Genomic DNA, 24,266 nt, shown 5'->3' with positions numbered 1-24,266 from the left:
AATTTTTCATGTTATCTCTGTCACTCTATTTCAGGATGGAATGGGAAACTTGAGAATCACAGAAAAAGGTCTAAAGTTAGAAGGAGACTCAGAATTCCTACAACCTCTGTACGCCAAAGAAATCCAGTCCCGACCAGTAAGTTTTTGCCAAAGAAGGAATTGTTTCTCTGCAATCCATATCTGGGGAAGTTTATTTTGCTGTCAGCTGAGTATAGTGGGTTGGTTGAGGGGTGCCCATGCAGGTGAGATGCATTCAAATCTAAAGTCTTAAGGGTAGTCACTGCTGGCATATGGTAAGTCCTCTCTGAGCATCTTTCCATCCTGTCAAATAGAATGCGATAACCTTTACTAAGGAACTTTCTAGACTGTGCTGCAAAGAAGACAAGAAAGTAACTGTGGAAGTGCCTTAAGTAGCACGCACATCCACGTCTTGCTATTGCTTTTAATTGTCACCTGCGTCAAAGATGTCTTTAGAAATGGATCTGAAGAATTAGAATTTTATTTTTTATGAAGAATTTGTACAGTGTAGCCAAGGCTGATTAGAATCAGTTTAATATATTAACAACTTTTCTCTGAAGTGGTATTTAAAATGGTGTGCTCTGTCCCACGCACTTTGCTGCTTTGATACATGGAATTCACAGATCTGTCCATGGGGGCAGCAATTATTGTTGCCTCTGTTTTACTGAGTAAAGAATTGAGGCTTGAAGAAAGTGTTTGTCCAAAGCCACATGTTTATGAAGCAGCAGAGCAAGGATTTCAACTCAGGAAATCTAATTCTAAAGCTTTTCTGTTAACTAGTGCCTCATACAGAAGTTTTTTCTTTCCTTTTTGCTTTGTTCTTTTTTTTACATATCATTGTAGAAGTGATTCCTAGGCACTTTGATTTTATTAACCAATATTATCAAAGTTAATTTTAGTTTTTGAAAGATGGGTTGTTATTTGGCTTTCTTGTTTGTTTTTTGGTGGTAAAATATGCTGCTTGAAAAGCATTGGTAATGCATTTGCTCTCCTGGTTTGTGTCTACCTGTGAACAAAGAATAACATGGAAGGTCCCCAAAGCATCACTTCCACTCTATGCATCAATTAGAGTAATTAATGAAATTTAGCAACTTGATGCAGTGGGTGATTTTATCCAAGTGCTAGCTAAACTACTGAATTGTATTAAACTGAATGTAACTACTGAATTGCCAATAAGTTTACATCCTTGTGTGCAATGATGTTAAAATCAGCAAAAAGAGCAAATTAAGGATTCTTGCCATGGCTTGTGAGTTAAGAATCCGACTGCCCCAGCTTGGGTCACTCAGAAGGTATAGCTTCGATCCTCAGCCTGACACTGTGGGCTAAAGTATCTGGCATTGATGCATCTGTGGTGTAGGTTGCAGATGTGGCTCAGATTTAACACCTCGCCAAGGGAACTTCCATATGCTTTGGGTGTAGCCATAAAAAAAAAAAAAAAAAAAAAAAAAAAAAAGGAAAAGAAAGGAGCAAATTAATCCAGTCACTCAGTCAGTGATTGTGAAATTTAATGGGAAATCTATAGCACACACGTAGAGGCACTTAAAGTTCCAAGAGTACTATAGAAATACCTGTTGTTTTTTGTGGAAGCCGTCACCCTAAAAGGAGTAATTGGATGAAACTGTAACAAAGAGGATTGGGGGATTATTCCGAATTGGACTGAACAGACAATTGATTTCAAGCATTCAAGAAATACCTGTTATATGTGTTGTTCTTGATATATTTTTTACATCTCCCAGCCTAGTATGTTAGTTAGTTAAATCATCAGTTTGAGTTACTAGATGTATTCAGTGGTTAATGATCTTATCTAGACTGAACTAGTTTATCTCACTAATTTGGATTGGTCATTCCTCTCTAATGGTATCCACCCTTTTCCTGTCAAGAACCATTGGGTAAATATGTTCGGCTTTTATTTTTCTTCTTTTTTTTACGACTCTTTAATAATGTAAAAACCATTCTTGTCTTGAGGGCCACAGAGAAAATAGACTGCAAGCTATAGTTTGTCAACCCCTCTAACCTGGATTAGTGATATTTCCATAAATGCGTAAATGCTCTGGCTAGATTTCATGTGGTACAAGAGAGCAGATTTTAAGATCATGGGTGATATGTTTGCTATGTGTTGAGTAGCATACCCTGAAATAAATGTCTGTGGTGAAGACCTGGAGTCATAAAAAGGAAGTGAGATGAAGACTTGACAAGGGTACATCTCTTAGGCCCATATGCAGGAATTGGACCCTTAGCAAATACATCAGCCAGCCTATCCAAAAATCAACAGTCGTCTGATCCCAAGTCAAAGATACACTTGAAGAGTTCCCGTCATGGCTCAACGGAAACAAATCCGACTAGGAGCCATGAGGTTATGGGTTCGATCCCTGTCCTTGCTCAGTGGGTTAAGGATCCGGCATTGCTGTGAGCCATGGTGTAGATTGCAGACATGGCTGGGATCTGGCATTGCTGTGGCTGTGGTGTAGGCCAGAGGCTACAGCTCTGATTAGACCCCTAGCCTGGGAACCTCCATATGCCGCAGGTGCAGCCCTCAAAAGCAAAAAAAAAAAAAAAAAAAAAAAAAAATACACTTGATTGGAAGCTTAAAAAGTAATGGTAATCTTGAAAAACTTACCTTAATATTGATACATACTAAATCCAATATTAATATTTAAATTAATATTAATTGGTGAGTTAAATCCAGTGCTTTCACATCTTTGTTTAAAGCAAAATAAACGGTTAAAATTCATGGAGTTACCATTGTGGCTTAGCAGGTAGAAAACCTAACATAGTGTCCAAGAGGATGTGGGTTTGATCCCTGGCCTCACTCAGTGGGTTAAGAATTTGGCGTGGCTGTGTGGCTGCAGCATAAGCCTGCGGCTGCAGCTCCTATTTGACTCCTAGCCTGGAACTTTCACATGCCGCAGGTGCGGCCATAAAAAGGGAAAAAAGCTTTTTTGAAAAATTCACCATTCTTCCATTCTTCTTCAGAAGGTGTTTTTCCTTTCAAAAAAAAAAATAGTAAATGAGTAGAGCTTTGAGCCTTGTATGTTTCTGATAACAAATGTTTTCTAAATGAAGAAAAAAGAACATGCAGGTATGCATGTATCAGAGAGTTATATGGGCTCTGCCTGAAACACGTGCCCAGAGCCGTCCAGTCTCCCCATCACTCCACTCAGGTCACCATCTGAAACACGTGCCCAGAGCCGTCCAGTCTCCCCATTACTCCACTCAGGTCACCATCTGAAACACGTGCCCAGAGCCGTCCAGTCTCCCCATCACTCCATTCAAGTCACCATCTCTAACCTACACCTTTGCTCTAATGTCTCTGCTGTCTTGCACCCTGAGCCTCAAAATGCAAATTGTAGCCAAAGTAGCCTTTCAAATATCAAGTGTCTCCACCTTTTTGCAAAGGATTCTCTGTTGACTTCTCATTATACATGTAATAAAAATCCAAACTTTGCAGTAAGGCCTATAAGATTCTCTACCAGATGAGTTTCATTGAGGGCTCCTTCCGGTCATTCTGGTCACAGTTCACATGTGACTATTTAAAAAAGACCTTCCTTGACCCATCAATCCATCTAGCATAACAGTCATATATAAAATATCACCTCCCCTTTTTTTCCCTGAGAACTGTCATCATTTGACATTCCCATTTGCTTAAGAATATGAATTTGGAAGAGCAGGAGTTTGTCCAGATTTTCCCTACTCTATTCCCAGGCCCTGTTTCTATGCTTGGCACATAGCATGTGCTCAGTAGATATTGGTGAAATTGAATAATGAATCATTAAAAATGAAAGTAGTCCTTAAACCTGTCTTATAAGGAAAAGCACTATTAACAATTCATTGTATTTTGTCAGATATTTCCCATGAGTATGTATTTTTAACAACAGCTGTGCCTACTCTTTTGTACTTTTTTCCCTCCAAATAAGAATAGTAAAATTTTATTTCTAAATAATGTTCAAATATTTAAGACCTTTTCTAAGATGTAATTGATAGATGATAAACTAGACACATTTAAATGTGCTGTTTGCTATGTATATATGTGTGAAACTATCACCACATCAAGATATCCATCACCCCAAGAACTTTTCCATACTTCTTTTTTCTTTTTCTTTTTAACGGCCACACCTGCAGCATAGGGGTTGAATCAGAGCTGCAGCTGCTGGCCTATGCCACAGCCACAGCAACACCAGATCCAAGCTGCATCTGCAACCTAGGCCCCAGCTTGAGCCAATGCCAGATCCCTAACCTACTGAGCGAGGCCAGGGGTTGAACCTTAGTCTTCTTGGATACTAGCCGGTTCGTTACAGCTGAGCCACACTGAGAATTCCTCCGTGCTTCTTTTTCATTCCTCCATCCTGTTACATCCACCCTCACTCCTCTACCCCATCCCCAAGCAATCATTGATCTGCTCTCTGTCCTATCCCTTACTTTGCCTTTCTTAGAACTTACATAAATGTAAGCAAACAATTTGCACATCAAACAATTTTAAGAATGCATTGCCTGTGTCACTTTATCAGATCCATATTTTTAATTGGATATGTATTGTTTTGGCTGATGAGAGATATGAGAAGTGGCTCAGGGCGCAGACTTTTGCTGTTTCCCTTTTGGATGACATCAGAACACTGAGAAGGCATCTGAGACCTGAGTACAAAGGGAGAATGGTCTCTCTTTGAATCATCACAAAAAGTAAAGACTGATATACTAGATCAGAAAGGCAAAAGAATGAGATTAGAAGTGAGGAATTTTGGAGTTCCCGTCGTGGTGCAGTGGTTAATGAATCCGACTAGGAACCATTAACCACTGCGGGTTGCGGGTTCAGTCCCTGCCCTTGCTCAGTGGGTTAATGATCCAGCGTTGCCGTGAGCTGTGGTGTAGGTTGCAGACGCGGCTTGGATCCTGCGTTGCTTTGGCTTTGGTGTAGGCCGGTGGCTACAGCTCCGACTGGACCCCTAGCCTGGGAACCTCCATATGCCACGGGAGCGGCCCAAGAAATAGCAAAAAGACAAAAAAAAAAAAAAAGAAAGGAGGAATTTTGTCTATAGGGCTCTTCTTTGCTCAAGTACAGATAATTGCCAGCTAAGCAAAAGTGGGGTTCTGGGAGCAAAGAGGGGCAGAGAAATGACTAGTGAGCAAGCCGGTAGAATTTCCCATGCTTACTGAAACATAGCCTCACATGATGTTCACATGTAGTAGTTTTCCATTCTCCATTCTGGCATCTTCAGCTTACTGTTTTGCTGTTTTGTTTCTTCTCGTGTATCTGAGTATTGCTTCCATGCCACCTCTAGAAGGCTCTGCTCTGTAGAATTATCTGCACTATCACTTCTCCATATGTTATAGCTGTTTCTCTTTCATGGAGCATCTCCTTCTGTTTTTCTCCATTGAAGGGAAATCAGTGTCTGGTTGAACAAGATTACTCAGCTCTCCTAAGTGAGGATAACTAATGAAGCAACACTTGACTTCATTTTGGTTTTGTGTTTCATTGATCTGAGAGGAGCTGAGATTGGTTAAGCAATACACACCATGTTCGATACAGGATCTGATTTCGTTATTGAAGGTTGCAACCCTGGTAAAGTCAATACAAATTGATTAGTGTGATAGCAATCACTTAGGAAGATAAATTAATGAGAAAATGTTCATCTCTGTAAAATACTCCATCTGGGAATTGAACATAACCCCCGAGATTCTCTAGCTTTAACTACATAAATGCATAAGCTTCTAAGTGGTAAAGAATTTTGCCGCTCAGGAAGTAAATTGAAAAGGACACACAGTAAATGAACTACTCTACCATCACAACCAAAGACCACTGCATGTCTAGTAATACTGCTTAAGTGCATTAGCACAAAAATGTGTAAAGTTAAGGGATTTAATGTCATAAAACTATACCAAAATTCCATTTCAGTGTGAAAGGCATTTTTGTAATTTTTAAATACAACTACACAATTTTAGCAGGAATGTATATTCTAGTAGATAGACTGAATGCATGAGTGCTAAGGAAACCTGTCATCACAAAGATCATTTTGGACAAAAGTGGCAAATCCCTGCTTCTTCAGAGAGGTGTCTTACCTTGCATCCCATGATGCTGGAACTAGATGGTGCTTTTGCATAACTTAATGTGAAATGACAAGTGAAGGGAGACCAGCATGTATTGAGTACACACTGTGCCAGATCTACAGCAATGAGAAAGTTGTACAGTGAATTTATCTCCATACTCCCCTCAAGTATGAGTGGGTAGAGGGGTCCTGGCCAATTGCTATAATTAATTTAGAAGTTTAGGGGAAGAGAGAATAGATAAGTTGGAGGAGGGACACAAAAATAAATTTAACAGAATAAAGTAGAAAAATATAAGTTTTCAGGGTATTTACATCTTTCAAACTTTTGTTCCCTAAAACTCATATATTTTAAGATGTTCTACCTTCCAAAACCTGTGTATAGAATTATGAAATCATATGTTTATGCGGTTCTTAGAAGTTGCCTATATCTAGAGAGGATTTTACCATAGTCAGGCTCATGTGGTGTATTGTTGGATTTGGGTGACAGCCAGGGCAACTATTTGCCCAACGAGTTATCTTAGCAGTTTCTTAACTTGGCAAATCCTTATTTTCTTACCTGTGCAATTGAGATGATATTAATACCTAGATCATGGATGGCGGTAAATAAATAAGATAATGTTTGTTAAGTGTTTAATATAGAACTTGACATGAAGCGAGTGGTCCAGAAATGGTCATTCCTGTCCTCAGCCCTATCTCCTGATGCCAGTGATGCCGATGATGGTGGATGATGATATGAACATACAGGTGATACTTTTCACTATCAGCAATGTAATGATGTAGTGCAAATCTCATCCAAGATTTAAACTTCCTCTGAACCAAATGGCCTTTGATCCTCTTCTTGAATGTCTTCTTAATCATAAATTCACAAATCTTTTTTTTTGATAAGAGAGGTAGACATTTAATAACTACTAACCAAATGGGGTAAAAAAACAGCAGTAGAAGACTGGATAAATTCACAAACTTAATCACAAATTCAGTGAAAATTTCTAAGGAAACCCATTTCATAGTAAGCTGCTTTTAGTTTTCAATTTCTCTTTCACTAAGTTACACTCTTCCAGTGTTCAACTCACTTTTTTCTCATTCTTCTTTTCAAAGAAATTTGCTGGATCTGGCACTCATAGATTACTGGCAGTCTCTGAAAAAAAAAATGGTTTTATGGTATGTGCTAAGTATCTTAAGCCAGGAATGACATTTCCACTCATTTTGTGACACAGAAAAAGCAAAACTTAAACATTAAAATACATACACATGCCAATGCTTTATCAAAATTAGTCTGACTATTGCATTTGGAATGGATAAGCAATGAGATCCTGCTGTATAGCACTAGGAACTATAAGTAACTTATTATGGAGCATGATTAGGTGAGAAGAAAGAATGTATACATGTATATGTGACTGGGTCATCCTGCTGTACAGTAGAAAATTGACTATAAAGCAGCTACAATGGAAAAAATAAAAATCATTATAAAAAAAAAACCACTAGTCTGTATGTTTGTTCTAGGAGAGCCTGAATTCCCCATATAAAATGGATTTCAAGGGTATCATATCCCATTTTCTCAATAGTTATGAAAGTTAAGGAGCTGCTTAAGTCTGAGCTGGTCATCCTCACCATGGATTTTTACATTTATATTATCATCACTTTGTTTTATGGAAATCAGAGTTCTTTCATTTCGTTTTGTTTGCTTTTTAGGGCCACACCCACGGCATATGGAGATTCCCATGCTAGGGGTTGAATGGGAGCTACACCTGCTGGCCTACGCCACAGCCACAGCAACACCAGATCCAAGCTGCATCTGTGACCTACACCACAGCTCATGGCAATGCCAAATCCTTAACCCACCGAGAGAGGTCAGGGATGGAACCCTCAACCTCATGGTTCCTAGTCAGATTCATTTCCGCTGTGCCACAGCGGAAATCTGAGATTTTTGAAATTCCACTTTGATCTTAGTATCATGTGAATTAAGACCTATCCTATCACCTTAAATCGACAAGGCATATCTCTGCTGGAAGTTCAAAGTCTCTGAGAATTCAATTAGACCGGTAACTTCATTTAATGTCTGAGGCCCAGAAAGGGGGTAGAACTTACCCAAATTATACCCAATAAAAGTCATAACTGAAATCCAGGAAAGCAGTATTTTTGTCCACATCAACGTACTGCTTATGTGATAATTAGTTTTCTCATGATGCTCTCTTTAGTATGGTAGGTTGAGTTATATGTGGCTATTTCCCTCTTACTGTAATAACTTACTGCAAAGCTTACTAAATTCCTGGGGGAATTCCAAGCATTAAGAAAGGGACACTGGAAACAACACTGGAAAATGCAGCAGGACTGAGCTTAATGATGGCTGATCTAATCACTGAGATATTCTCTATTTCATCAAGCTACTAGAGGGTTAAACAAAGTAATTTAAGTGACTCACCTTATAAACTATTAAGTCAAGTATTAATAGGAAGGTTTAGGACAGAAGTAAAAACTTAATCCAGCCCAAAGATACATTTTATTTACCTCATACACTTGTTACCTTTTAATATAACTTTGTTTCTGATGTTTAAATATCTGAATATTTGACATTTTAAAAAATCCGTGTTTTTTTTTTTTTTGGATTCACATACACACACACAGAAGGAAAATAAAACTAGAAAATCTAGCAGAATGGTTTGATATCCTTATTGACTGGAGCTAGGTAGAAGATGTCTACTTTAGATGCATAGCTGTTCTCCATTGTATCATAGCCTCCATCAGTCACTACTGTCTCATACCTGACCTGTTTAGCTTGTTTACACAATGGACCCCTGAAGTCCCTTGAGGGTGCTCAACCCCTGGTTTATGACATTGAGAATGTATCTATCTAATCATGCAGAAGTCCAGAAATTAAGTTGACTTCTTCGGATTCATAGTCACTCATGACTCACTGTTCCTCAATTCTTGTTTCTCTTTCTTTTGCCCTAATTTCTCCAAGCCATCTGGCTCCTATGGGTTTTGACATAGTATACACATTCAGTGGCAAGGGACAGCCATCTCACAGCTTCTGGAGAATGGGTTCTGGCCCATTAGGGCCATTCTCTACTTCGACTCTCCTATAACATGCCACCTCACTGTCTTTCTTCTTTTAACTATGACAGAGCATGACTGGGAATGAGACAGACAAGGAAGAAAGTTGAAAATTTAGATTCAGCATTCTCTGCATGTTGCAAACTAAAGTAACATGGGATGATAGACAAGCACAAGCTTTGTCTGAAGAGGTTCCATCGCCAATTTAGTTACAATGAGAGGAGCCCTGTGTCTGGTTAGTTTAGAAACCAAATGCAAGCCCTGGTGTCTTCCTCTCAGTAAGCAAAACATTTTCAACTCCCAGCTGAACATACGGCGCACAAAAAGTATTTTCTACGCTGCTCGCATGGAACATGAGCATCTTGCTGTCTTTAATTAAGAAGTTAACTGGACCATGAAGTATTTCCCAAGTAAATAAAAATGATTTGTACGAAGTCAGAGCGCGCATTAGGCGTCTTTGCATTTCTTAGCTCACACATAAATTATGGAGATTATTAAAAATTGGAAGGGTCATCTATAAGCTTGTCTGTCTTATGAAGCTAGTTGCCATTCCCAAAATGTCATTATTACGTGTCATTATTTATTGTGGACAATAGCCTGAAACAGCTGCTTGGTTTTGTTTTGTTTTAAACAGACACACAAACTTTGAATAGATCACATTTAATCCTTTGGTCCATTTGTTTGTTTATCCTGGGAAACAGAAGTAGTTATTCAGAGGCTTTTGGTTGGCTTAGATTTAAAATGGGCTGATGAGGTTTTTGTTCTTGCTTTAATTTGGGAAAAATTGAATGTGTACCCTTTTCTTAAATGAAGATAATGCCTGAAACATAAGAGTTACTGAGCACTTTGGTCAGATCTCAGTTGTAACTACATCAGCTGGAGTTTTCATCAAAGAGAGAGGTCCAAACTTCAAATGAGGCTGAGAACGGTCTAATTGTATGATTTGAGGGCCACTGGGCAAGTAGGCTGCTCCTAAATTCTTTCTTGTCTGCTGTCATACCCAAAGTCCACCATTAGAATCTTATTTACTTGAAGACTCAGAAATTTGTGCTCATGCCAAACTTCTGCAAATAATCCTTTCCCCTATGCACATACATATTTCTAAAGAGGATGTGAAGTATCTTATAAGAAATATGTGCAGTGACAGAGTAAGAAAACATATAATGAGTTAAGATCAAGAATATAAATTAGAACAGGAGGCAGAGGTGAGGGAACCTTAATAAATATAGGAGACAGGCAAGAGCATTCGTGCAGTTCCTCTTAGTGAGCCTGGAGTTTGATTATGAAGTTTCCAAACAGGGAGACACATTACTTGGATAAAATTTTTTGCCTGTACCTCTAGAGATTAAGTCAATGTCCCAGACAAGAGGAAAGTTAAGGCTGGCAGTTGAGTGATCTCTAAAGTGCACTAGGTTCAAAGTTGGGAGATCTGGATGTTCTTCTTGTCCTTCTGAGATCAGTACCAAGCTCTGAAGCAAGTCATTCCTCTTCCCTCTCAGTTTCTTTGTCTTTGGCCTTAAGAAGGTTAGGCATGATCAGTGGTTTTCTCCAACTTTGATTCTAAAGCCATGGAGTCTTTTTGAAGTCATGTTTTACTTGTAACCTTGGTCAAATCTGGACCAGATGAAAGTCGGGTTTTACTTGGAACCTTGGTCAAATCTAGACCAAATGAAAGCTGTTGCCCTGTCCACCCAGTTTCCCTGTCATCAGCACAGGATGCTGAAGCCCTGGGGTGGCCCATGGACCACAGTCCAAGAACACCAGGCTGGATGAAAACCTAGCCTTTCTCCATCGAGGCCTCTGCTCAAATGGCTCCTCCTTGATGGACAGTTTCCCTGACCACCCATAGAAAATAAATCCCTTAACTGTACTTTACTTTCTGCCATTATATCATATGATTTAGGTATATTAATTTGTATTTATAAATTACATGACTAAATTTTTATGCACTTACCTGTTTGATTCCTCTTACAACTACCTAATCTCCATAATGGCAGGGACTAAGAAAGGCAATTGGTAGGTGATGTTTAAGAGCAGACACTGTAACACCCCTTTCCTGGATTTGAATATTTGCTCCATCATTGACCTGTGTTACCTTGAGCAAATTACTTGAACTTTTCTGTGCTTCACTTTTCTCATTTGTAAAATGGACATAATAGCAGCATTACCTCATAAACATATTACAGGACTGGAAGAGTTAATTTATTTTACCTAATTATATATAATTTATTATGTAAATTTTAATGCATATAGAATATTGCCTTTCCTATAAAGCACTACATAAAACTTCAATATGGTAATTTATAGTTGTTAAAGTATGCTAGTATTGGGAGTTACTATTGTGGCTCAGTAGTAACAAACCTGACTAGTATTCATGAGGATGTGGGTTTGGTCCCTAGCCTCGGTCAGTGGGTTAAGGATCCCGTGTTGCTGTGCGCTGTGGTATAGATGGAAGACTGGTTTGGGTCCTTTGTTGCTCTGGCTGTAGTGTGGGCTGGCAGCTGCAGCTCTGATTTGACCCCTAGCCTGGGAACTTCCATATGCCTCAGATGCAGCCTAAAAAGCCAAAAAAAAAAGTATTGTTATTTACTTTGTTTACCATTGTATCCCTGGTTTCTAATTAGTGCCTGTCATATAGAAGGCAAGTAAATTTTTGTTGCAGTTTTTATGCTTTTTTTTTTTTTTTTTTTTTTTTTTTTTTTTTTTTTTAGTAAATGATTGAATTCTCTTAGGATCCTTGTAACTCAAATATTATATCAGAGCCTCTCAGGTAGGGAGATAAAGACAAAATTCTCTTTTACAGGAGCTTTAGATTGATTAATTTTTTGTATTGGCCACATACCATGTATCTTATTATGTAGAAAATGGCAAGAACAACAATGTGGTGTTAGACCACTGGAGAGCAGGACAGACAAGGTGAAAGAGTGGTACTAAGGTACTAAAGTACCACTAAAGTAAAAGTGATAGCAAAGGTACTAAAAGCCGATCTTTCCCTACTTTGCTCTTGGACGCAACACCAAGCCTTGAGTCATGCTTGCCATGGGCCAAGGGAAGCTCCTAAGTATAGAGCTGTGTAATAGTTGGAAAGTTGAAGATAAAAAAATTAGTGCTTTTCAGCCCTTCACAGCTTTGAGCTTCTCTTCATTATCACTATGGCACATCCTCTAACTCTTTCGGTTTGGGGACCATTCCAGCCACGTGTAATGATGACTTGGTGTGAGACTGTTTCCTGATTATTTCATAAACAACTTTGAAGATGGAAAAGTACACACCACAGTCTGTCGTGGTTTGGTTTATGTCCCTTTAGTGGTAGGAAGGGTCTTACTTTGGTATGGTGTCATCTCACAGCCAATAATACTTGTTCAGTTTAGGGAAGAGTAATGGAGAAAGAAGCTAGCTTTAAGGAAGAAGGAGATGTTAATACGTTCTTAAACATTTTGTTGTTCTTCATCCTAAAGGATTGGCCAAAAAATGCCATCTAAATTATTTTTGTAATGGTTCAATCAAAACATATGCATCTCCTGTTAACTCTTGGGGCATTCAGTACTTTGCCATTGCTTTGGGTGAGTTGCACTGTTCATCTTAGTTTTAAGGAAATGTGTTCATTACCAAAAAAACACAGATAATTTTTCAGATGTAATTTCAGAGGCCGAAAAAGACACTTCCTTGACTTGTGAAGTTGTAAGCACCTACCTACTCTTTGATTTTGTGAGCTCCATCAGCAGCTGAGCATGGCCTTTGGCTGCATTGCTCTGTAAATGATTACCAGTGATGTTTTCAATGGCAGTTGACTAAATTATGACTGTGGGACTTTCCATTTCCATGAATGATTCTGTTTTTATCAGCAGTGTTTCCACCTCTAGGCATATACCAAAGTAAATGAGGCTTTTCAGACCGATACATATTTTGCAGATGGACTTGTTGCATTTTGGAGAGAGATGAAGAAGGAGAGGTAGATGGTGGTGAAAATCACCATGTTGAAAGAATAAGACAGGCAGACTACCCTGTTTCCTTCCTTGCTTGGTGCAATACAGTAGGTTTTTCCACCTAGCACGCCACGGCTTCCAACGTCAAGTCGTGGAAATGAAATGTAGCCTGTCTCTACGTAGACAAGTGCAGATGGTGTGATAATTGCAGTTTTCTCCTATCAAGCTGTGTAGATTGGTTTTAGGCCTCAGTTAAGGCTCAGGCAGTTACGTTGAAAAATTTGAGAGGTATTTTATGAGAAGATGAATTATCCTTAGGTAGTAGCTCATTAATAGATGAGAAATGGAGCTAGCTTTATTTTTAATCTGTTAGTGCGTGGGTAGTCATATCACTGGATGGCTATATAGTTCCCATGTTTGCTTCTGACTCTAATTTATAATAGACCAAAGTTTTTCATTTATTTCATAGCAGACTCGATTTTTTTATCTTGACTGGTTTATTGTACAAGTTTTCTGAGATGTAGATTTTACCCTCATGCTTCCTGTTGTTGCTGCAAAGAGTTTGCTAAATCATAATGTGTTTCTTTCACCACATCTTAGCAGCTCTTTGGTTCAAGGGGTATGGGAAGAAGCTTAATGAAAAGAAGACACAATCTGACAGTACTGCAACAGAGCTAGTAATAAAAAGATGGCTGACGCCTACACAGTCTTGGATTGTGCAGGATAACTGTCTACTCTCAGTGGGTGAAGGAAGCAGGGACTCTTTCTATTAGGGTTCCCCCCACCATGGGTGGTCCAAGGACTCATGTTCCTGTGGAATCTAGCCGTGTTGATTTATGGTGAAGTTGCATGGTTTGCATTTTTAAATGTGTCCTTTCTGGCCAAAAGCACATCTATTTTTAAAATCACACTCTAAAAGTCCTTCCATCACCACAAAGTATAGCATGTGTGGCTTTATGTGCACAACCTTGGATAGTAAATGTGATGGTAAGGAAAACCAATGAGGCTAGGCTGAGGAGAGGAATGAAAGACACGTTGCAGGTGCCTGGACCATTCTGTTTTTGAATAACTAACATGTTGCCACTTGAAAATGGGAAATGGTTAGAAAATGGTCAGGTGTTGCTAAGTGCCTGAAGGTTTGGCCCTTCTAATATTGAAGATCTTTAAATCATCTTAAAGGATGTGTTGTCGGGGAGATTAAGTGCACTAATAGATCTGGAATCACCTAACAGAGAGTCTGACCCATGGTAACTGCTCAGAAATATTTGCCGAATTTGAATCTAAATATGGTGAGATTAGGCCCTCCTATTGTAGTAGCTCACAGCCACAGTTCTAATGTAAAATTACCTCATTCATTCCTTTGAGTACCCCTAAAAAGGACCTATCGTTTTGATCTTCCATTTAGAGATGAGCAGAGGAGAAGACCAATAGAAGAGTTAAGGAGGAACATGCATCTGATATTCCAACCCATGCTGACTCTAACATTCACATTCTTAACTGGAATCCTGTGTTATCTTGGGACAGTAGACAATACTTCTGTGTTGCCTTGTGCTCTTGGCTTCACTTGCTTTCCCTGAAATCCAAAGAAATGTGCAGGACCCTTGCGAGTTTCAAGAGAGCATCTTATTTCCTTTTTCTGCCAGTTGCTGCTTCTCTGACTATTCCCCACCCCACTACAGGTGGCCTCTGTTCTGTAGCTCTGATGTTCCCTGTTCATGCAGTCACAGATTCCTATAGAAGCCAAATTTTCTCCATTGTAACCACAAAGCCTTTAAATTGTACCATCTCCCACTACACCCATACTTTTCTCTGGTCATGTCTTCTTTTAGAATTGTAATACAGCATCTCTTTGGAAATAATCAATGATCTGAGTGTTATTGTCTGACTCCTGAAAAATGCCATGATATTCTAGAGATTTTAGGTTCTATAGATAGGATTTTGTCCAGAATCTTAGACCACATGTTACTGGTTCCTCATTCTAAACCCACCAAAGTGGAGCTAATAGGAAGTAAAAAAACCTATAGAAATACCACATTTCCAGGAGTTCCTGGTGTAGTGCAGTGGAACCAAATCTGACTAGTATCCATGAGGATGTGGGTTCAATCCCTGGCCTCGCTTCAGTGGGTCAGGGATCCGGTGTTGCTGTGAGCTATGGTGTAGGTCACAGACACAGTTCCTGTGGCTATAGTGTAGTGTATACCTCCAATTTGACCCCTCGCCTGGGAACTTCCATATGTTGCAGGTTTTGCCCTAAAAAGCAAAATAAGATAAAATTAAAAATAAAAACAAAGAAAAATCACACTTCCAAAATGGTTAACTCTGATTTCTTACTTGAAACTACAGAACATGGGGAATATGAGTGACTATTTTCTTAATTCTTCCAATTCTCCAAATATCGAGTACCATCCTTAATTCATAAAAGAGGAGTTAAATCTTTATATATAATGCATGCCTTAAGGCATCAAGGCTTAATTACCTCTGGGAACCTCTTTGAAGGAAGGAGTCTATCTTCTTCATTCTAAATTAAGCTTATTTTACATGTTCTTTAAATATATTTTGCATAAAATCCCACTACCATTATTATGCCTTGAAGTGTTTTTTTTTTCGTTTCTTAATAACTCAAACTGACATATATGAAATATAGTTTTAAAAAAATACAGTAACACCCACAATGTGATAAGAGTTCTTGGAGAAAATTTTCTTCCTCTTTTAAGATGAACACTTTTCTTTCATCTCCTTCAGGTATCACAGTGGGTGTGCCTGTCATTGGGGATAGCACTATTTATTAATTTGTGTATTTTCTTGGTCCAGTAGTCATTAATGGCAGCCTAGGGAATAGCTGAATGTTTTCCTGATCATTTGTATAATTCATAGTTAAACGCAGACACTATATTGGGACACCATGTATATGCCCGTCGTCCTGGGGTTTTGCAGTAAAGATGGATATGATGAGCTTATCTGGCCCTGCCCATCTCCATGGAACCATTAGATGTGCCCTTGTCTATACAGCCAGCAGGGCCCAAAAGTAGAAACCTAACATTTCCATGTATTCTTAGTCTTTAAAATAAAACTTAGGAGTTCCCGTTGTGGCGCCACAGAAACAAATCCAACTAGTATCTGTGAGGGTGTGTGTTTTATCTAAGGTCTTGCTCGGTGGGTTAAGGATCCGTTGATGCCTTGAGCTATGGTGTGGGTGGCAGATGTGGCTCAGATCCTTTGTTGCTGTGGCTGTGGTGTAGGTCAGCAGCTACAGCTCTGATTCAACCCCTAGCCATATGCCTCAGGTGTGGCCCTAAAAAAAAAAAAAAAAAAAAGCGAAACAACTTATTACAGTTGATTTACAATGTTCTGTCAATTTCTGCTGTGTAGCCATGCATTCTCAGTCTTAGTATAACACTGCTTGCCCTAGCCCATCCCTGTTCCATTCCCTGACCTGTTCCTAGCCTCCCTCGCTTTTAAATCCGCCCTTGGCTCATGGCCTTGTCCTAACTCCATTTGTTACTCTTAGTTCTGCTTCTCCAACTTTGATGTGTGTTTTTCTCCAACTATAGGATGCATTCGCCTTGTTTGGCTCTATAGCCTTCAGCTAGCCCTTCCTGGTGACCTCTAGTCCCTGTATGGAAATGCTCTTTCTAGATAGCTACATTCCTACTGGAAGACTTGTATAAGGGGGATCACGACAGCAACAAAACATAGTAAAAAGGACCCATGATTTAGAATCAAACTAAATCTAGGTTTGAAGCTTGGTTCTGCCACTCACTAGCTTTTTGGGGCCATATCACTTGTGTCTCAAAATGTTCTCTATCCATAATATGGGGTAGCCAATAGCATCGTGGAGTTGTTTTGAAAATTAAATGAGGAAATGTAGACAGGGTGCCTAGAACAGTGCCTGGCCTCTAGCCCCTATAAATGGCCACTATCGTAATTAAAGTCTGCATGGCAGAAGAAAACCTGGAGCCTGGTCTTAAAGGTTTGGTAATTTGGGCACCACTGTGTCACTGAACATATAAACAAGGTTTCTTATATTCATCTCCATTTACTAATTCCAGTTACATGGGTCAGATGACTGACTTTGAATCCTACCAAAATTGTACCTTCTGAGCTGGAGCGAATGGAAAGGGAAATCTCTCTGTCCCAGAAGCCAAAAGCCGTTTCCCAAGAGGTGTCTGTTCAACCCATGCATGCAAATACTGCTGTGATAGTTCCATCAGAGGTTGTTCAGACCATCACACACCAGCGTTAGCCTTAAAGAATGATACTGGGGCTGTTGCCTCGTGGTGCATGGGTGTACCCACAAGGAAAATAGAAACAAAAGCAAAGGTAGGTAGCCCCACTTGGCACAGTTGATTGACTTTAATAGGTCCTGATTATGCTGCTCATATTCCATGAAATTAAAAAGCTTACAAATGTTATGAGCCATTACCCTTCCATTTAAGGGAGCTTATGACATGTTAGCAACATTTAATGAAATTCTTTTCAAAATGCCATCGGCAGACTCGAGATTCCATGTTCAAATTCAACTTGAATGATTGTTTGAGAAAGTTTGTTCCTTACCTGCCTGTCTTTGCCGCCATATGCAAAACCCACCTCTTCAAGGCCAAAAGATGTTTATTATCAGTTAGAGGTGTTTTGCAGTATTTCTGCTTTGACACAGTTGATGAAGAATTTACAAAAACTACCACGTTAGTGTTTGTGTTTACTCTGGGGGTTCAGAATAGCCTGCCTTTTTACACATTGACACATCTTAAAACGTAAATCCTTTGCTTTCTGTTCAGTTCTGTCTCTATTTGTTGAAGATCCAAAACATTCTAGCAAATATTACAGAATGTATTGCCTGCCCTGTCTTCACTGAGCTCTTATAATATAATTTGGAAAATAAGACTGTGCAAAAAGACAATTAAAGCATAGGAAATGAGATGATTGAATCCCAGATTATATGGTGCTGATTATTTATACAATAGAAACCCAAGAAATGAAAGTACTACCGACAATTGAGTGGGAATTTTTGCATGATATAGGAAAGATGAGTAATGAGATGTAAGTGATTTTGGAAGAATGAATAGTTTTGTATGAATCTCTCTTTTTAACTTGTATGATGGACTATCTGTTTTGTCTCTTTGATTCTAAAGGTTTACTACTCACATCACTGCCTTTTTAGTACTGTCCCTTACTTATTTTTGAGGTTTTGCATGTCAGGAAGTATACTATGTGCTTTCTGTACCTTTTCCTTAAATCTTGGCAATTTTAAAAGGTAAATTACATTATCTCCATTTTGTAGGCGAGGAGAACTAAAGTGTAAAATAGATAGTTTTCTCCAGCTGGTCTGTGGAGCCATGGGAATTTATATCCAGGTATGAACTACCCCAAAGCATGTTTTGTATATCTGGTTGGAGAACAGAGATCAAGGAACCCCCATTCTTTCCTACTGCTTTGGGAACTCTGTGCAGACAGGAGTCCTGTTGGAGGACTTATTCACCATTGTATTCATTGGCTGTCACAGTGATTGGCACTCAACCAATACTTGTTAAATAAATATGGCATTTGTATGTTAAATAAGCGCATCTCAATGTTAGAATGCAACCTGGTTTTTGTCTTCACTATTTCTTTGAAATTTGAGTTGGGAGTGGTCTTCCCCTGTCCCTCCCCCATAAAACTTGGGCAATTCCTGGAGGACTTTCAGCCCACTTAAAAGCTAACAGTGAAGTTGCCACTGTGGCACAAAGGGATAATGATCTGGCTTGTCTATGTGGAGGTGCTGGTTAGACCCCTGGCCTGGGAACTTACATATACTGCAGGTGTGGTCATTAAAAATAATAATAATAATAGTACGGTGCTATTTTAAGGGACAAAATACAGGTTCAATTCAGAAATTTTAGATGCCTCATATGAAATACTTATCAACACTTCAAACTTCATTCAAAGTTAAGTATTTGTTTCTTTTCCCCAGACATAGCCTTTTGTTGGTGACTCCCTACCCTGGGAAGTAGGGGTAGGTTTCACTTCAGCTGTCTTTATTCCCATCTATTCCTGGTTTGCTAGTTGCTGGCTAGAGTTTAAGACCCCACCAGGGCAGAGGTAGTGGTAGAGGTTGGGATATTTGTTACTTGGTTGGATGACTTGGTGCCATCTGGGATTTGTAGATGGCCAAACTGACTTCCTCCCTCATGAAGTATTTTCTGGATTATTTGGAGATTCCTGGCCCTGGAAGTATGATCCATCTCCTGCAAGTGCTGTGGGAAAAGCAGGTGAAGCACTCCATTCCTGGGCAGGCTGCTTCATCCCTCCTTTGGTCCCACATGAAAACTTCTTGCCTCCCAGGTAGTCCCCTTCAGAGGATTTCTGGTGTCTCCAGGACAGCTCTCCTTCCCACTTGGCCCACCTCTGTTTTTTGAAACTCAGAGAGCCTGGCAAACTCAGGGAGCCCACAGGCACCTTCTGAATTAGCAGCTGTCTCCTGCTTGCAATACCCTCTGGATTCTCTGGTGGCAAGTCTGTCATGACTTCACTTATAGAAAACACGTGTCAGGGTCTCAGAGTAGATTTGCTGAAGCATCTTCTCATTGGACTTGAGATTAGAAAGTAGCTGCCCCCCCCAAAAAATTATATATATTCACACATCCCCTCACCTCCCCACCCTTGACCCCTACAGTCTCCTTGAAACCAGGATGTTCTTGGATATTTCCCTTGTCAAGTCTGTGCGTGTGTGTGTGTGTATTTTTAAGATTTCTGTTTACTTTTTTTTCTGGCCTCCCTGTGACATGTGGAGTCCCTGGGCCAGGGATCAGATCCTATACTGCTGCTGTGACAGTACCTTTAATCTGATATGCTGGGCCAGGTATCTAACCTGCATTCTGGTGCTATAGAGATACCACGAATCCTGTTGTGCTATAGCAGGAGCTCCATGTCTTCATATTTGGATGCAATATATTACTTTAGAATTTTACATCAGTTATATCTTGGTGCCTGATGGAAAACTTATGTTTACTATCTTCCTAAAGATTTTCTATGATTGGATGACATTCAGGGTAAAACAGTTGGTAGTGCTGTCTTAACTAGTCCCACCTTGTCCTGTATATAAAGTTCTTAGAGCATTTTCTTGCTCCATGATAGGATCAAGAAAATGTTTATACTCCCTCAGCATCCCCAAGTGTGTAGAAAGAAAAGCAGAGAAGCCACTTGGCCAGAAGAGAGATTCTGTCTTTATAACTTGACTTGCTATCTGACCACCCTAGGCTGGGAGAAGCACACTGACTCTCTGTCCTATAATTGTTAACTAAAAGGGGAGATGATAGATTTTTTTCGTCTCTGATTAATTTCTAGAGGCCTGTTGTGCTGTGCTTTTAAAAGGCATCTTGGTTAACATATCTTTCTTGGCTTCGTCAGAGCCCTGGGGTCTTTAGAATAATATATGAGCAAAATCTAACATTGAGTAAGATAGCCTGAGTGACTGGCTGAAGGTGATTGCATTGAATGCTATGGTGATGTCATTTGGAATAATTAACTTGATTTTTTTAAAGGAAGAAGGCAAGTATTTGAAGAGCAGATGAGAAAAACAGCAATGAAAAGATGTTTTTTCCAATGAAACTGATCCAAATTTGGAATAGGATATGTTCTGCTTTGTTGGGTTTTTTTTGTTTTGTTTTGTTTTCTGTTGATACCTTGCTTTGCTGACTTGTTTTGGAGGATTTGAGGGTGAGAAACCCGATTGACTTTTACTCCCTGTGCCTAGAGACTTCCTTTTTGCGATTGATCGAAGATAGTGCCTGAGTTTGCTGCCATTTCAATGGCTCATCTCTGTTCTCAGAACTCTGATTGCTCTGCTCCCAGTATGATACAAAGCAAGCACTTCTCCAGTGTTTGTGGACTTCATGTGAATTAAACCATCTTACTTTCTCCTTGCCCCACACTGCCAGTTAGGTAACACTTGAAAAAAAAAATCTCTAAGCATCTTCTTTTTGTTTAGCATAGTGTTAAACATTTGGATACATTGTATGGCACAGAACAGATGCTCAGTAAATTAGTGAATAAGTGGAAAGAGGTAAGGAGAGAGGAGAAAAAGGATGGAGGAGGGGGCGGGGGGAAGGAGTTTGGGGAGAGAGGCCTGCCATCTACTGGGATGTCTTGCACAATTTTGCAGAGTTTGCACTATCCCTTCACCTTTTCAAATTTCTCATTTCCATTCTTAATGCTTTTCGAAGTAATTCCTAATTGGAATTTAATTCCAATCCATCTCTAGATAACAGCTAACTGCTTTACATATTAAACTCATTGGATGCATGTCTCATGGCAAAGAATTGCAGGGGACTCCGAATTCAAAATCATATTTGTTGGCCCTTGGGCAGAGCCTCTGAGAAGATGCTGTCAGAGGGGCCACACGGGCCTAAAATCATGGCGAATAATACACCATTTACTCTGCACTTATCTGTGCCCAACCTTTGTGTGTTGAGCAGTACATCTTAAAGCTGGAGGGAAGAGGGAAGTGTGCCTGCTGGATGTGGTGCTTCGGTTGTTCGTCTTTATATGACTTTCACAGTTCCAAAGATGGATTCATCCGAAGGCGGCAACAGGTACCCTGGAAAAACCGCAGTCTTTGGGACCATATGGGTCTCTGACAAATGGCTGAGCCTGTCACTGCAATATTTACCTCAATTATAAAATGTGAGTATGAGCTCATGGAGTCAGGAAACTTATAAGCGCCATGCAGAACCTTCAGTGAATGATACATTTGCTGTTGTACATATGCAGCAGCCCTTTAAAATGTGAATGACGACCAGCTCTGTCTTGAGGGAAAGAAACGGGTTCGGAGAGGTTTTTAATTTAACCAAAGCTTTTCAGGCAGTTTGGGCATGAACCCTAGACTCACTGACCCCAAATTCTCCCTTGACCATGATGTCATATGATCTGATTATCCCAGACTTGGTATGGCCTAAAAATAAGGCAGGAATAATGTATGGAAAGCACTTAGTACAGACCCTGCAGCATGCTGCATACTTGAATGGTAGGATCGATTATTATTCATTATTTATTTTATTTATGATTTCTCTCCATATTTAATAGCACGTTACTTAAGAGAGAGTAAGAATTACAACTTTCTCTCCGAGGGAGGTAATTGGTATGCCAGATGTTTTTTGTTTTGTTTCGCTTTTCTCCATTCTTCTGTCTGTGGCAGAACTTGGATGGCTTCCAAGGAATGTCTTCCCTTTAGTATGCATACCCGTAGCCAAGCCCCATCATTTAAATCGAAATTGTACTTCTCTTCCTCCCTGAATATTTACATGAGAACCCTGAACCTTTAAATTCTCCTGTGCCTGGGTGCACCTTAAACTTTGTGGTGATGTTCGCAAGTATGTATCGATCCTTACCCTGCATCCGGTGGCTGCTCTGTCTCACCACGTTCCAAAACCCATATCTTTTCCTAATGGCCACGTTCTCCATGGAGGAAGAGCAGTGCACAAGTGTGGTTGTGGTATTTGCCCCAAATGCCTTGATATCAACAGGGAGAATCTTGCATAATTATGACGGCAGTCATTTGTTCACTTTTTCTACAAAGATGTATTTAACACCCCCTGGGTGATAGGCAGGATGCTATGAGCTACGGATACAGTTTTTCAAATGAACAATAAAAACCAAGTAAGTAAGTAGGAGTTGTTTTAAGAGCTGTGAGGAAAATAAAGTGTGATGAGATGGTGACAGATTATAGAAGAGCGTCTATTTTAGATATTGTCGTTATAGAAGCTGTTTCTGAGGCCCAGAGGAACTAGCCATGGCCAGAGCAGGGAGGAGGAGGAGGAATGAAACCAAAGGGATGTGAATGCAGAGGTTCTAAGGCAAAAAAATTGATATGCTCAAGGAGCAGAAAGAAGGCCAATGAAATTGGGGGAGTAACGAAAGGCGAGCACTGAACAGCAGAGTACAACTTGTGCACAAGTATAGCATGACACAAGTACAGAACAACACGGACAAACAGGTTTGGATGGGTGATGTTGACGGGATGGAGTTGTATCCTAAATGAGTTAGAAAGTCAGGGGATAAATACACTGGGAAAGAAGAGATGTTGTTTTTTGTGACTGATGTGTAAAACATGGACCATAGGAAGGACATGCATGGGAGCAGGGAGATCACAGTGGGACCTGCTCAGTGGTTTCAGTGAGAGAGGACGGCAACTCTGAATGGCCTGGTGGCAGAAAGGATGGAGAATTGAGAGATTTGAAAAGTGTTTGGAGGTACAGCCGACAACCCAGGATGAGGAAGAGAAAGAAATCGACGATGGATCTTGGATTTCTGTTGGAATGCATTTTTTTTAAGTGTATTAGTCTTGTGGAGATTATAAATTAAGTCCTGAGCATGGATGGAGGGCAGTGAAGGGAGACATCACAAGAAGAAACAGGAAATAAGATTCAACATTTACAGAGCCCCTAAAGTATGTCAGGGGCTGTGCTAACCTCACATATGCTATTTAATCTATCTTATAGCAGTCCTATAAAGTAAAAATCATAACACACACACTTTACATACAAGGAAATAAAGCAGGAAAGTTAGGTCACTAAAGGTCATAGGGTTAAATGTCATAGGGTTTACAAATAGGGGAACCAGAAGTTGAACCAGATCTATCTCTTTCTGAAGTCTCATCTTGTTTCCACAATTGTGAGCTCTTTCTGGAACAAAGACAATGCCATAGAGCACAATATTTTATTCCTTGATAAGTGACTAGTATTATGCTAGGCATCGGTTGAATATTCCTTATATGCTGGTTAAGTAATAGATTTAAGTCATTGGTGCAAACATTTGCCTTTATTGACATGCCAAAGATTTCAAAGGCTAGTGAACCTAAAAAATGTATAGTATATTTCAAGATGGGTTGATCAAAAACAGTAGACAGACTATTAATGGTAAAGTTAGAAAAAATATATCTCCTCCCTTTCCCAATAAACTTGGTGGTATAAGCCATGCATTGTCCCCACTCCCTCAAAGTATTTGAAACTTGAAACACAAGCCACCCTAAAAGATGCTAACAGAAGTTCCAAAATCAACCACAAAATCATGGGTAATCGAAGAGTTGAAAGGAAGTGAGAGAATTCACTGTATGCTAAGCTGGTCAGAGGATCACATCATGTGTTTGCAAAGACGAGTTCTGGAACTCCGGCTGTGGCGCAATGGGATTAGCAGCTTCTTGGGAACCGCTGGGACGTGAGTTCAATCCCCGGCCCCACAGAGTGAATTAGAGTTCCAGCCT

The 24,266-nt window shown here is 39.7% G+C and overlaps 1 protein-coding gene across 8 annotated transcripts in view; it reads left to right on the top strand.

Annotated features, from left to right (window-relative positions):
* SGCD (sarcoglycan delta) overlaps nt 1-24,266 on the top strand; it is a 1,031,224-nt gene that overhangs the window by 780,610 nt on the left and 226,348 nt on the right. For all 8 annotated transcript variants that reach the window (XR_014830696.1, XM_021076527.2, XM_085001529.1 and 5 more), the window contains one exon: nt 35-136. Coding sequence is in view for 7 of the 8 variants with exons in the window: in XM_021076527.2 (XP_020932186.1) it covers nt 35-136 (102 nt within the window). In the remaining variant the exon portion in view is untranslated. The remainder of the gene's footprint in view (nt 1-34; nt 137-24,266) is intronic.

Source organism: Sus scrofa, chromosome 16 (genome assembly GCF_054392235.1).
Source record: "Sus scrofa isolate SSC_HxYL_T2T_F1_AM1 chromosome 16, Sscrofa_HxYL_maternal_Yorkshire_Landrace_v2.0, whole genome shotgun sequence".
In the NCBI taxonomy this organism is placed as follows: Eukaryota; Metazoa; Chordata; class Mammalia; order Artiodactyla; family Suidae; genus Sus; species Sus scrofa.
This window is presented reverse-complemented; position numbering and strand designations above follow the sequence as displayed.